The sequence below is a fragment of the Aotus nancymaae genome, unplaced genomic scaffold (genome assembly GCF_030222135.1).
Source record: "Aotus nancymaae isolate 86718 unplaced genomic scaffold, 86718_ANA_hifiasm-v0.15.2.pri h1tg000018l, whole genome shotgun sequence".
NCBI classification, from domain to species: domain Eukaryota; kingdom Metazoa; phylum Chordata; class Mammalia; order Primates; family Aotidae; genus Aotus; species Aotus nancymaae.
In genome coordinates this window covers 19,876,134-19,891,868 of record NW_026988430.1, presented here as the reverse complement: position 1 = coordinate 19,891,868, position 15,735 = coordinate 19,876,134, and the positions used below count along the sequence as shown (strand labels likewise).

Here is a 15,735-nt window from a genome sequence, read left to right as displayed (position 1 = left end):
TAACTTTTCAAAGAGATGGAGTCTCACTATGTTGCCCTGGCTAATCTCTAACTCCTGGCCTCAAGCAGTCCTCCCAACTTAGCCTCCCAAAGTGCTAGGATTACAGGCATGAGCCACCACGTCTGGCCTAAAGGCAGTTCTTAGTGCTACTTTGAGTTGGGATGTTGAAGCAGTTGGATTCATGACTCAACACATTGTGAATTTTGTCAATATTTTCTCCCCTATGATTGTATGTTCACTTGGTGCATGTGGTCTGCCTTCCAGGGTATCACAGGTAATGATTTTACCAAATGTGTTGGCATGGATAACAAAGATCACCAACATTTTAGCTTGCTGTGTCCTAACCATGTACTGCCTGACATGCCATACTGCTAAGGAGTCCATGCCTGACTGCTAAGCCAATAGCACATATAATCATGCATCCCTTAATGACAGGAATACATTCTGAGAACTGTGTCATTAGGTAATGTTATTGTTGTGTAAACATCATGGATTGTACTTACACAAACCTAGATAGTGTAGCCTACTACATACCTAGGCTGTATGGTATAGCCTATTGCTTCTAGACTACAAACCCTTACAGCATGTTACTGTATTGAATCTTGTAAGCAATTGTAATATGATGGTATTTGTGTATCTAAACATAGCTAAGCATAGAAATGGCACAGTAAAAATGCAGTACAATCTTATGGAATCATCATAGTATATGTGGTCTATCAATTTTTTTTTTTGCCAATCTTATTGGCAAAACTTTATTGATAATACCCAGCTTTGATAAAGGCATAGAGAAAAAGGAACCTTTACTACACTGTAATTGGAATGTAAATTTGTATAGCCCTATAAAGGACAATTTGGCATTATTTATAAATAACTAAAATGCTCATGGGCTTTGACCTAGGAACTACTCCTGGGAATCTCTCCTGTAGAAATGTGTATGTTCCCAAAGGTACTCAAAGTTTGTTATAATGTTATATATAATAGCAAAAATTTGGAAAAAGCATAAATGCCTAACAGTGGGGAGCTAGATACGTTATGATAAATCTGCATAATTTAAATACTGTGCAACCATTTAAGAAACTAAAGTAGCTTGATGTGTTGTGACCTGGAAAGATAGTAAGTGTTCATAATGTGTTAAGCGAATGGGTAAGTTGCAGCACAATATGTCTAACACAACCCCCTTTCTAGAAAGAAAGAAAAGAACGTGTATGTTGTAAAATTATAGAAAAAAATCTGGGAGTATATGATATAGCTGATAAATATAACACTAGTTACCTCTGAGAAGATAGAATGTGAGGGTGTAGGAGTATGTTTAAATTCTCTATTTGTGTATGTATACATAATAGGATTACGGGAAATTTTCACCATCTGTATCCCTCTGTTTTTAACATTAAAAAAAACTAAAAATACTGAAAATAGTTTAAAGTGTTCCTATAGCATGAATATAAAAGCCTTAAAATAATAGAAATGAACAATTTCAGAATTTTTTTTTTTTTTTTGAGGCAGAGTCTCACTCTGTCACCCAGGCTGGAGTGCAGTGGCACAATCTCAGCTCACTACAACCTCTGCCTCCTGGGTTCAAGAGATTCTCCTGCCTCAGCCTCCTGTGTAGCTGGGACTACAGGCACCTGCCACCACACCCAGCTAATTTTTGTATTTTTAGCAGAGACAGGGTTTCACCATGTCGTCCAGGCTGATCTCGAACTCCTGACCTTGTGATCCGCCCCCCTCGGCCTCCCAAAGTGCTGGGATTACAGGTGTGAGCCACTGAGCCTGGCCTTAGAAAGTTTTAAAAAAATATTTATATCTCAGATAGTAAACTGACTTTTGAGGTTTAGGTATGATTGACTGAAGATAAACTTCTTCTACACCAAGAACACCTTTCCAAGATTTCTGAGAATTTCTAGCGTTCACAGTAGCTTTTATTTTTTAGTTTCTGCTTAAACATAATTCCAGACTTGTCCATATCTCACCTCCGAGGTCTACTCATCTGTCTGTTCCATGCCATACCCGATGCAGAACTTGGCCCACTTTCTTTGATTCCTTCCTTCCTCCAAGTTTACACTAGGTATTTGTATGTGTAGCATACTTTTCTGAAGATTTGGGGAGATAGAAAGGGTTTACATTTAGAATACTGCAAAAATGGAATTAAAAGTCTCTCAGTCACTTTATAGCATCTTTCCTTGTCACTAGTCAATATGGTGCTCTGCCATGTTGCTTTCTTTCCTTGTACTAGCCCCTGATCTTTGTTTCTCTGGATTTTTGCTGTTATTGTTGTTGAGATTTTTTTTTTCCCTGCTCTTTCCCCAGATGGTGAATTTCTGTGTTACACTTAGACAAAGAAGGTTAGGTATCTCTTTTATTTTCTAATGTTTTTAAGGCCTCATCTTCCTCAATCAGAACAACCTATCAAGATATATTCCTCAACAAAGACAGTTACCTCCCTGAGAGGAACTCTGGTGCCTGCTGTTAAAATAATAATTTCCTCTCTTTCAATACATGTTATGGTTATAAGTGTAACTGATAAAATAATTAGCACATTAATTATCTTTATTAACTCTTCCTGTTGTTTTTTTTTTTTTTTCTAAGAAAAGCCTTATCCTTTGGTCAGTGCAGTTGATAGATGAGTCTTGATGTTGGCTTCCTGCATGAAACATAAGAGTTGTGAAATCTTGGCATCATTATGACACCTAATCACATTTTCATTTTATTAGCAACAAGAGGAAAATGACTTATGATTAAGCTGGAACCTCTCTGCTAAAAAAAAAAAAGTCAGTTTTTTAATTAATGTGTAAGCAGAAATACAATTCATGAAGTTGCAAATGATTCCTGTCTGATAGACCTTAGCCTAACAGTTGGTCTATGAAAACATGGCTATATGTAAGGTCCCATGGCATTAAGAGACCTGAACCAAAGTCAGTGTGTAAGATTAATATACCGTGTATTAGAAACAGTATAGCATAATGGATAGAAAGAAAGCTTTTGGTGTTAGAAAAACCTACATTAAAATCTGCATTCTGCTCTTGCTGTGTGACCTTGGATATGTTTACCTGACTGAGCTTTGGTTTCCTCATCTGTAAAATGAGGAATATGTATTATGATGATATAAATCATAAAACTGGCTTAGTATTATGCTGAGTTACATAGTAAGTAGTCCGTACATATTATCAATAAAATTTTAGTAATAATTACCGTTAATCTTTATAATATTTACTATTCTTATGTTTATTATTGCCACTGGTTACTTTTCAGATGGCTAGTCTCATTGATTGATTGATTGATTGAGATGGAGTCTTGCTTTGTTGCCCAGGCTGGAGTACAGTGGCATGATCTTGGCTCACTGCAACCCCCACCTCCCGGGTTGAAGTGATTCTTGTGCTTCAGCCTCCCAAGTAGCTGTAATTATCAGGCATGAGTCACCACATCCAGCTAAGTTTTGTATTTTTAGTAGAGATGGGGTCTTGCCATGTTGGCCAGGTTGGTCTTGAACTCCTGATCTCAGGTGATCCACCCACCTTGGCCTCCCAAAGTGCTGGGATTATAGTCATGAGCCACCATGCCTGGCCTTAGTCTCACTTTAAATTCACCTAGGCTGTCAGTGTTGCAGCAGTCCTATAATATTTTCTAGTCAATATATTTCCCATTCTCCTAAGCCACTCTGTTATATCCTGTCCTCTCTGCTCCAGTTTCCAATACTCCTCCTCTCTCTTCGTTCGTGACTGTGACCCTGTTTTGTATCTGATTGAGAAAACAGAAGCAGCTACAATAAAGCTTTCATATCTTCCCACCAACATATCTATCAGTCTACTTCTAGTCGTAACCCTACACTCTGCCTTTCCTCCTGTTATAATGGAAAAGGGCCAGTTTTTTCATGTGTATACAGAATCCTGTCCACTTCTGTGTACTCACAGACTTAGGACCTACTGCTATCCCCCTTACTCTTCAGTAATCACACTGTATCCCTCTGATACAAGGTCTTGCTCTGTCATCTAGGCTGGAGTATAGTGGCGTGAATACAGCTCACTGCAGCCTCGACTTCCTGGCTCAAGCAATCCTCCCACCTCAGCCTCCTGAGTAACTGGGACCACAGGCTCATGCCACCATGCCCAGCTAATTTTTAAAATTTTTATAGAGATAGGGTCTTGCCATGTTGCCTAGGCTTGTCTTGATTTCTTGGTCTCAAGTGATCCTCAGCCTCCAAAGTGCTGAGATTATAGAAGTGAGCCATGTGCTTGGCCACATTTTATCTTTTATGTTAGATAATTCCTATCAGCGTGCAAACATGTCATCATAGGTTCTATCTTTTAAAAAATCCCTTTGGGCTGGGCATGGTGGCTCATACCTGTAATCCTAGCACTTTGGAAGGCTGAGGCAGGCCGATCACCTGAGGTCGGTAGTTTGAGACCAGCCTGACCAACATGGTGAAACCCCGTCTCTACTAAAAATACAAAATTAGCCAGGTGTGATGGCACACACCTGTAGTCCCAGCGACTCTGGAGGCTGAGGCAGGAGAATCGCTTGAACCTGGAAGGCAGAAGTTGCGGTGAGCCGAGAACACGCCATTGCACTTCAACCTGGGTGACAAGAGTGAAACTTCCTCTCAAAAAAAAAAAAATCCCTTTGACCTTTCCTTCATATTTCCATGCAACTATTGCTCCAGTTTTTCTGCTTTCTTTAGAGAAAAGCTCCTTGGAAGCATATCCTTACCTCAACTACTCCAAGCAAATTTTTATTCCTTCCGCTCAACTGAAACTGCATTTGTCAAGGTTTCCAATGATTGCCACATTGCCAAATCCAGTAGTCAATTATCAGTTCCTATTTTACCTGACTTCAGCAGCATTTGAATAGATTACTTGAGCCTTCCTGAAATGCTTTCTTCTGACTTGTGGAACATCTCCCTTTCCTAGTTTTCACTGGCCAACTCTGTAGTTTCTTTTACTGAATGCTCTTCAACTTTCCTGATTTCTAAAAATTGGTGAGCCCCAGTGCCCAATTCTTTATCTCTCTCTATTCAATTCCTAGGTAATATCAACCAGTCTCATGCTTTTATTATTGTCTTTATAGTAGTGTCTCTCAAATCTGCATCTTAAATCTCAGTCTTCTCTGTACATCACACTTGTATGCTCTACTGCCTACACTACATCTTTGGATATCCAGCAGGTGTCCCAAGCTTAATATATTCTACCTTTTCCCCAATTTTACTTATTTACTTACAAATAAATAGTATTGGCCAGGCATGGTGGCTCACACCTGTAATCCTAGCACTTTAGGAGGCCAAGGCAGGCAGAAGCGAGACTAGCCTGGCCAACATAGTGAAATCCTGTCTCACTCATGGTGGCACGTGCTTGTGGTCCCACCTACTTGGAAGGCTGAGGTGGGAGGATTGCTTGAGCCTGGGAGGCAGAGGTTGCAGTGAGCTGTGATTGTGACATCATACTCCAGCCTGGGCAACAAAGCAAGACCTTGTCTCAGATGAATAAATGAATGAATAAATGGTACTTCTAGTCATCTAGTCAGCCACAACTCTTGGAGTCTCCCTTGACTCCCTTCTTTAACATGTCCAGTCCATCAGCACATCTTGTCAGTTCACTGTAGTTGCAGATCCAGAATCTGACCATTTCTCACCTCCTTTACATGCTATCACCGTAGACCAAGCTACTACCTTCTCTTGTCTAGATGACTGCAGTAGCTTCTTAACTGGTTTTTCTGCTTCCACCTTGGCCCCCACAGTCTTTTTCTGCCAGAGTCATCCTTTTAAATCAGTAATTATTTTCCCATCTAAGTTTCTTTAATAGTTTTCCATACATACATAGAAGAAAACCTGAAAATCCTTACTGTGGTCTTCAAGATGCTGAACAGTTTGGCTCCTGGCTACTGCTGACTTCATCTCCTACCACCAACCCCAGCAACTTCTTCACTATTGTTTGAGCATACCAAGAATACTCCTGCTTTTGCACTTGCTATTCTCTCTGCCCGAAATGTTTTTCACCCAGATTTTCACATAGTGTGTTCCTTCATTTCATTCAGTCCTCTGCTCAGATACCAGCTCATCATAGAAATCTTCCTGATCGTGTCATCTGAAATGGCACCCTGTTCCCGATGTCCTGCCCTCCTTCAGTCTCTTTATTCTTCTTTGTTTTTCTTCTGCAGTGCTTATTACTACTTGCTATTTTTCTGTAATTCCCACCCGACCCTTTCTAGAAGTTTAGTTCTCTGAGGGCAAGACTTTGTTTTGTTTGTCATTATATCCCCAAGACCCAGAATATTACCTGTGGCACTCGTTGTTGAATAAATAAATGAATGAGTTGCTTTTTTTCTCTATCACATATATTCTTATCTTACTAATGTACTTTTAAAAAATCTATGGAAAAACACAATCTTTTAAATTAAATTAACATTAATTAAATTAACATTAAATTAACCATCAACCATTTGAAAATGTACAATTCAGTTAATGCCAATGCTACCATCACCATCGTCTCTCTCCAGAACTCTTTTCATTTTGCAAAACTGAAACTGTGTACCCATTAAACAGTAACTCTCCATTTCTTCTGCCTCCAGACGCTGGCAGCCACCGTTCTACTTTCTGTGTCTGTGTCTATGTCTACATTTTGTCTCTATAAGCAGTCTTTTAGTTAACCACTAAGAGATAAGGTTTGAATATTTGAGAAGTCAAACCACCCTCGGGTTTCTTTTAACAAGTACTTGTTGAATACTTGCCCTGGGTTCAGCACTGTGCTGGGTACAATAGGGTTACACAAGTAGTGTCCTCTACAGTTCTCTTCTGCTGGAAACAAGAATTGTGTATGTTTTACAAAAGATACCATTCCAGGCTGGGCATGGTGGCTCACGCCTATAATCCCAGCACTTTGGGAGGCCGAGACGGGTGGATCACGAGGTCAAGAGATTGAGACCATCCTGGTCAACATGGTGAAACCCCATCTTTACTAAAAATACAGAAATTAGCTGGGCATGGTGGCGCATGCCTGTAGTCCCAGCTACTTGGGAGGCTGAGGCAGGAGAATTGCTTGAACCCAGGAGACAGAGGTTGCGGTGAACCGAGATCGCGCCATTGCACTCCAGCCTGGGTAACAAGAGCGAAACTCCGTCTCAAAAAAAAAAAAAAAAGATACCATTCCATATCTCATTACCATGCTCTGATACTGAAAACTAAGATATGTTTGAGTATGTGTATTAGTCAGGGTCTTCCAGAGAGATAGAATCAATAGGATATATAGGGTCATGCACTGCATAATGACATTTCAGTCAACGACAGAACATATGTATGGAACAATGGTCCCATAAGATTGTAACACTGTATTTTTACCATACCTTTTCTATGTTTAGATACATAAATACTTACCACTGTATTTATGCCTACAGTATTCAGTATAGTAATGTGCTGTACTGGTTTGTATCCTAAGAGCAATAGGCTATACCATATAGCCTTGGTATATGTATTAGTCTGTTTTCACACTGCTGATAAAGAACATATCCAAGACTGGGCAATTTACAAAAGAAAGAAGTTTAATGGACTTACCATTCCACATGGCCTGGAGGCCACAAAATCATTGTGGAAGGTGAAAGGCACATCTCACATGGCAGCAGACAAGAGAAGAGAGCTTGTGCAGGTAAACTCTCCCTTATAAAACTATCAGATCTCATGAGACTAATTCACTATAATGAGAACGGCATGGAAAAAACCTGTCCCCATGATTCAATTACCTCCCACCAGGTCCCTCTCACAACACATGGGAATTCAAGATGGGATTTGGGCTGGGGACACAGCCAAACCATATCAATATGTAGTAGGCTATGCCATCTAGGTTTGCATAAATATACAATATGATGTTTGTGCAATGACAAAATCACCTGATGACACATTTTTCGCAACATATCCCCATTGTTAAGTGACCCAGAAGTGAATATAGACATATGAGAGGGGATTTATTAGGGAAATTGAGGTATACTGTTATGGGGGCTGAGAAGTCCCACGCAAGCTGTCTGTAAGCTGGGGACCTTGGTAGTATAGTTCAGTCTAAGTGTAAAGGCCTCAGAACCAGGGAAGCCAATGGTGTAACTCGTAGTCCAAGATTAGAGCCTGAGAGCCCAGGGGGCTTCTGGTGTAAATCCCAGAGTACATAGGCTGGGGAGTCTAGAGTTTTGATGTGCAAGAACAGGAGAGGAAGAGTATAACCCAGCTGCAGCACACACTTGCCTTTTCTCCATTTTTGTTCTCTCTGGGCCCCTGGCTGATTGGATGGTGCCCACCGATGTTGAGAGCAGATCTTCCCCACCTAGTCCACTCAGGCTCACATGCTAATCTCCTCTAGAAACACAGAGACATACCCAAAGATAATGCTTTACCAGGTCAGGTGCAGTGACTCACGCTGGTAATCCTAGTACTCTCAGAGGCCAAGGTGGGCAGGTAATCTGAGGTCAGGAGTTTGAGACCAGACTGGTCAACATGGCAAAACCCCATCTCTATTAAAAATAAAAAAATTAGCTAGGCGTGGTGGTGTACACCTGTAATCCCAGCTACTTGGCAGGCTGAGGCAGAATTGCTTCAACCCAGGAGGCAGAGGTTGCAGTGAGCCAAAATCGCACCACTGTAGTCCAGCCTGGGTGACAGAGTGTGACTCTGTCTCAAACAAACAACACAACAGCAAAAAAACAAAGATAATGCTCTACCAGATTTATAGGTATTTCTTAATCCAATGAAGTTGACACCTAAAGTCAACCATAACTATGAATTTTGTGTTTTATAGGCATTTCCCGCTTTCGCCTTCTTTTTGTCTGGTCATTTCAAATTGACAGGAAAATATACCTTTTTTTTTTTAAAGGTAAAATTAACATAGAATTAAACATTTAATTTTTTTCCTTTTTTAGATGGGGTCTCGCTTTGTTGCCCAGGCTGGAGGGCAGTGGTGCAAGCTTGGCTCACTGCAACCTCCACCTTCTGGGCTCAAGTGATTCTCCTGACTCAACCTCCCAAGTAGCTGGGATTACAGGCACCCGCCACCACACGCGGCTAATTTTGTATTTTTAGTAGAGACAGGGTTTCACCATGTTGGCCAGGCTGGTCTCAAACTTCTGAACTCAGGTGATCCGCCCACCTCGGCCTCCCAAAGTTCTGAGTTTACAGGCATGAGCCACTGTGCCTAGCCAAACATTTAATTTTTAAAAAATTTTTATTTTTTTTAGACAGGGTCTTGCTCTGTTGCCCAGGCTGGGATACAGTGGTGTGATCTTGGCTCATTGCAACCTCTGTCTCCTAGGCTCAAGCAATCCTCCTGCTTCAGCCTCCTTAGTAGCTGGGACTACAGGCATGGCCCACCATGCCTCATTATAAATTAAACATTTTAAAGTGAACAATTAAGTGGCATATAGTGCTTTCATAATGTACAACTTCCACCTCTATTTAGTTCCAAAACATTTTCAGCACCCCAGAAGAAAACCCCATAACCATTAAACAGTTGTTCCATATTCCCACCTTTCTCTAGTCCCTGGCAACTACCATTCTGTTTTCTGTTTCTGTGGATTTACTTATTCTGAATATTTTATATAAATAATACAATATGTGTGTGACATTTGTGTCTAGCTAATTTTGCTTAGCATAAATTTTTTTAAGTTTCATCCACATGTATATCCACGTTTATCAGTACTTCATTTCTTATGGCCGAATAATGTTACATTATATCTATATACCACAATTTGCTTATCCATTTATTTACTGATGGATATTTGGTCTGTTTCTATCTTTCACCTATTGTGAATAGTGCTGCTATGAACATGCTTGTACAAGTATTTGAGTGCCTGTTCTCAGTTCTTCGGGTATATACCTAGGAGTGGAATTGTTGGGTCATATGGTAATTCTATGTTTAACTTTTTGAGGAACTGTTAAGCTATTTTCCATAATGGCTGAACTGTTTTACATTTCTACCAGCAGCGTACAAGGGTTCCAGTTTCTCTGCATCCTCGCTAACACTTGTTATTTTCCTTTTTAAAAAATTATTACTAGAGCCATCCTTGTGGTGTGAGGTGATACCTCATTGTGGTTTTGATTTGCATTTCCCTAATGATTAATCTTTTCGTGTGCTCTTTGGCCATTTTTATATCTTCTTTGGAGAAAATATACTTTTTTGAGAACATAATAACAATATTCAACTTGATGAAATATTTTTTCTTTTTTCCTTAAATTTATCTTGATTGTACCCATAGTGTGTGCTATTAGAAGAGGAGTTGGTAAACTATGTCCTGCAGATCAAATCTGGTTTGCTGACAATTTTTATATGGGCTACATGCTAGGCATGGTTTTTACATTTTTTAATTGTTGGGGGAAAAAAATCAAAAGAATATTTCATGACACATGAAAATTAAATGAAATTCAAATTTCAATGTCCATAAAGTTTTATTAGAACACACAATCATACCCATTCATTTATGTATTGTCTATGACTGCTTTCATGCTACAATGACAGAGTTGAGCAATTGCCATAGGAACCATATGGGCCATAAAGCCTAAAATATTTATTATCTGGTTCTTTGCCAACCCTGTATTAGATGTTCTTGTTCCTTGTTCTTAGCTTCTGTTATTTTTGCAGCTCTGATGATTGATGGGCAGAGAAGCCCTTAAGAGAGTAAGGAGGTACCTCTTGTAGGGAGAGCTCAAAATGGAATGGTATTCAGTTTAGTTTTCATGGATGACCAATGTTTTTTATCTTAATAGATACTAAATTCAAAAGTTAAAAGATTAATGATAGGAACAAAATATAAAATTCATAAAATATTCAAATTTCATCTGTCATTATCATTAAGAATATCTCCCATCAATAATGTTCCAACTCTCAAAATATGATGAATGTAAGGTAATTTCATGAAATCTGCCTCTAAAGACTCCTTTGGCCCCAAATTCTGAAATACTGTAATTCCAACATTAACTGTTGGAATATCGTTATGTTGCTCAATATTACATTGAACAGGGGCATCTTATATTCCAGAACTTATTAGTGCCCTTCTGTAACTAAATTTTAAAAATTTAAAAACTAAATTAAAATTTTCTTTAACCTGTGTAAGAAGGGGCATCTTCTCATACTTCAAGCTTTCTTTGACACTTTTATTTTATTTTGAGATAGTGTCTCACTCTGTTGCCTATTCTGAGTGCAGTGGTGTGATCACAGTTCACTGCACCCTTGACCTCATAGGCTCAAGCTGTCTCCCACCTCAGCCTCCTGAGTAGCTGGGACTATAGGCGCATGCCACCACACTCGGCTATGTATGTATGTATGTATGTATGTAGAGGCAGGGTTTCACCATGTTGCCCAGACTGGTCTCGAACTCCTGGATGCAAGTGATCTACCCATCTCAGCCTCCCAAAGTGCTAGAATTATAGGCATGAGCCATTGCACCTGGCCAACATTTTTTTTTTTTTAATGAGAGATTTTGAATTGATTAGGTGTCCAAATTGTAGTGATTTCAGTGATGTGTATTGTTAGGAGGAGGTTGTTAATTACAGACACTGGCATGCTTTGTGTAGGACTTTTGAGTACACGCTGACTTAAGGAAATACCTTTTAAATAAAAAATACCAAGAGATAAAGAATATTAGACTGAATCATGCTCTTCTAATTTCTATAACAATACCCTAAATAAAATGTACCCAAATATTAATTTTACTTGGAAGCTATACTCTCTTATGTTCTGATAGAATGTTTAGTTTTACAGTCAAAGAAAACTGAATGTTTAAAAGCAAAGTTCAATTCATTCCTGAAGAAAAATCTTCCCATTTTTTAGCTATTGGATTATGGATGAGATTTCATTAATGTAATAGCCCCTAAATCCTAGAGGGTGCTCTTGGTAGGAATGATAATTCCCAAACAAGTAGATGCAATGTTCTTATCTCTTAGGGCCTTTCACCTCACAAGCCACCTCAGCTACTGTGATTCCCAAATACTTATCTTCTCTGATGAGTACGTACATTTATCTTTTGAGTGAAGTTGTATAAATCTCTAGCAACACCAAGCTAGTCTATGTCTTTTTGAATTTTTATTGATTTCTGTACTCCTTAGCTCCTTGATTGGCAACTTTGTTGGAAGCTTGCTTTAATAAAATTATTATGTTTAGATGCTTGTTATTAGAAGCTATGTGCCAAACGCTATTTTAAAGCCCAGTCATTAAAATTCAGTGGATTTGCTGCTACTCTTCTTCAGTTTGCCTCCCCATTGAGATCTGTAGTTGCTTTAACAGTCTTTTCCTTTGTCCTTATCAAGAAATCCTACTCTGCTTTCAAAGTAGGGTTACAACTGGGTCTATTCATATTCCAAAATCTTATTTTAGTATTTTTCTACCACCATATGGCCTGTCCTTTATGGAGCTGGTATGTCTCTATAAGTTTAGAAAATAGTCATAATTAGGTGTTATTCTTTTTAGTCAGCCTTTAAAAATCCTGATGCCTAGGTTGCATTCCACACCAATTAAATTAAAATGTCTGAGGCGGGGGGCAGGCCCAGGCATCAGTAGTTTTTAAAGAGTCCCAGGTGATTCCAATATGCAGCAAGGTTGGAAACCATTGGCTTTACTTATTGGCCAAATGGTTTAAAGGCTCTTCCTCCTAGTTATCTACTTACTCCCCAGGATTAATTAGATGACCTTAACACAATGCATTTAGCTACTTGAAAAAGATATGTATGTAAATGTATTACTGTTATTATTATCATTATTAAACTGCAGAGAAGCCATTTTGTGGTAAAATATGCATAACATAAAAGTTACCATTTTAACCTATTTTTTTTTCTTTGAGTTAGCCTAGTCTAGAGTGCAGTGGCTATTCACAGATGCAATCATAGCACATTGCAGTCTCAAATTCCTGGGCTCAAGTAATTCTCCTGCTTCAGCCTCCCAAGTAGCTAGGACTACAGGTGTGCATCACCACACCTGGCTCATTGTAACCTTTATTTGTTTATTTATTTTGAGACGGAATTTTGCTCTTGTTGCCCAGGCTGGAGTACAATGGCATGATCTCAGCTCACTGTAACCTCTGCCTCCCAGGTTCAAGTAATTCTTCTGCCTCAGTCTCCTGAGTAGCTGGGATTACAGGCACCTGCCACTATGCCTAGCTAAGTTTTGTATTTTTAGTAGAGATGGGGTTTCACCATGTTGGCCAGGCTGGTCTCAAACTCCTGACCTTGGGTAATCTGCCTGCCTCGGCCTCCCAAAGTGCTGGGATTAACGGCCATGAGCCACTGGCCTCGTTGTAACCATTTTTAAGTATCCAGTTCAGTGGCATGAAATACATTCATATTTGTGCAACCATCACTACTATTCGTCTACAAAACTCCTTTCATCTTCCCAAGCTGAAACTCCGTACCTATTAAACAGTAGCCCCTGGCAACCACCATTCTATTTTTTGTCTTTGAATTTGACTATTCAGCTACCTCATATAAATGGAATCATACAGTATTTGCCTTTTGTCTTTTTGTGATTAATTTCTTTCATTATTTGTCCTAATACCTATCGTTGTAGCATGTGCCAGCATTTCCTCCTTTTTTTTTTTTGAGACAGGGTTTTGCTCTGTCAGTCATGCTAGAGTGCAGTGGTGCCATCGTAGCTCACTGCAGCCTCCCACTCCTGGGCTCAAGCAGTCCTCCTGCCTCAGCCTTTTAAGTAGCTGGGGCTACAGGCATGTGCTACCACTTCCAGTTTTCTTCCTTTTTAAGGCTAAATAACATTCCATTATATGTGTATACCACATTTTGTTTATCCATTCATCTGTTGATGGACACTAGGATTTCTTCTACCTTTTGTCTATTGTGAATAATACTGCTGATCATACTGCTATGATCATGGATATATGAGAAACTGATTTTAAGTGATAAACTGATAGACTCTTCTTTTGCAAAATGCTTATGTGGATAAATTATGTGTTATTTATCTCTAGGTTGTAGTTCACCAGATGAGTAAGCACCTGCCCCGGTGACTAGTCTTTTACAAAATATGGCAAAAATTAGATACTGTTCCAAATGCTTTCTAGATTTTCTAAAAAGTAGTAGTAGAATTCCATTTTATTTGAATCAGCTATCCTACTCAGGCTGTGGATCAATCCTGTAGAGGCTGTGTTTCACAAAGATAGCAACAAAAGTCTTTGTATGAGAATGAAATAAAGGGTTTGTGCTGTATACGCTAACTCACAAATTCCAAGGCAAAGTTGTAAGCTTCCAAACCAACCTAAAAATACTGTCTGGTCATGTTGCTCTAGAAATTATAAGCTCATTAGGTTGAAGCTAGAAGCCATGTTGAGATCCTATTATTGGGGCCTGTGTTCCTTTGATAGACCTTTTAGCTCTACTTCTACACATGGTCTTAGCATTTTTGTATTTTAGAACCTTGTACTTAATTTGAATTTTTACTTATTTCATTCTTAATGAACACTGTGTGAGGATATGCTTTCTTTTTTACGGACAGTTCAGCTAGGTATTTTCACAATAATTCAACTGTGTTAGTCAATAATTGGGAATTTTATAGAGGCAATCAACTTTGGAAAAACAGTGATTACTTATTTTAACATTGTTTTTTCCGAAGGTATTGCCTTTTCATGTTCCCACAACCCACCCATCTACTCTTACAGCATAAAGGAAATGAATTTTTATTTGTATGTGTATATTCTGTTTGATCTCTTTGACACTTTTCCTGACGTCTTCACTTATAATAAAAGGCAATTGAAGGCTGGGGGTAGTGGCTCATGCCTGTAATCCTAGCACTTTGGGAGGCCAAGGCAGGCAGATCACATGAGGTCAGGAGTTCAAGACCAGCCTGGCCAACATGGTGAAACCCCTTATCCACTAAAAATATAAAAATTAGCCATGTGTGGTTGTGCATGCCTGTAATCCTAGCTACTTAGGAGACTAAGGCAGGAGAATCACTTGAACCCAGGAGGCAGAGATTGCAGTGAGCCAAGATTGCACCACTGTACTCCAGCCTGGGCAACAAGAGCAGAACTCTGTGTCAAAAAAAAGGCGGGGGCAATCGAGATGAAAAGAGGCTTGGCCATACTACTAAAAGGAGAGATACTAAAGTTTGTTGGTCTCTTTGGGTTAACAACTGGGCTGCATCAGTGTGCTTTAGAGTCATAGGAATACCCCAAAATTGAGAATCTGATGGGACTATATAATTTTAGAGCCAATTCTACAGGTGAGACATAGACAACTTGTTCTGCTTGTCTGAAAACTTGTTTATAAGTCTACAGAGAGGCTAAGAGGGAGTAAACAATCCTTTCTTTCTAGATCTTCATCTGCTGGTGGACGTGGCCTGCAAGCAGGAGCACTTTCCAAAGGAGGAAGAATTAAAAGAGTGAGGAATGGATGACAAATGTGACATTGTGCACTAGCTGTAGCTGGAGGCAAACTAGCCTTGCACATGACAGACTGTTGGGATTTTTTCAGTTCTGTTAAGAAAAAAAATTATTTTTTTGTTTTGTTGATTGAGAATTTTGTTAATTAAGAATTTGCTATATACTACAGCAGTTCAGTTCAGATTATTTGCCTTGACAAACTACCAAACATCTAGCAGCCATGTTTTTTTGCTGCCCATATCCCTTTTAAACAAAAAGTTCTGGCCTTCTGTTATAATCAAGGAACATCTCAAAACTGCTCCATCTATGGTACTGGAGAATAATCTGTGTGTGTGCTGATTTGTCATCTTGCCACTCAAACTGTAGTCAGTACAACTTTAGTGGGGAATTCAG

General features: G+C 39.2%; 1 protein-coding gene across 1 annotated transcript in view; it reads left to right on the top strand.

Moving 5' to 3' along the window:
* Nucleotides 1-15,345, top strand: part of HSF5 (heat shock transcription factor 5) — a 60,861-nt gene extending 45,516 nt beyond the window's left edge. Inside the window, exon 6 of the mRNA XM_012445399.3 lies at nt 15,275-15,345. Coding sequence (XP_012300822.3) covers nt 15,275-15,345 — 71 coding nt within the window. The remainder of the gene's footprint in view (nt 1-15,274) is intronic.
* Nucleotides 15,346-15,735: the final 390 nt, after the last annotated feature.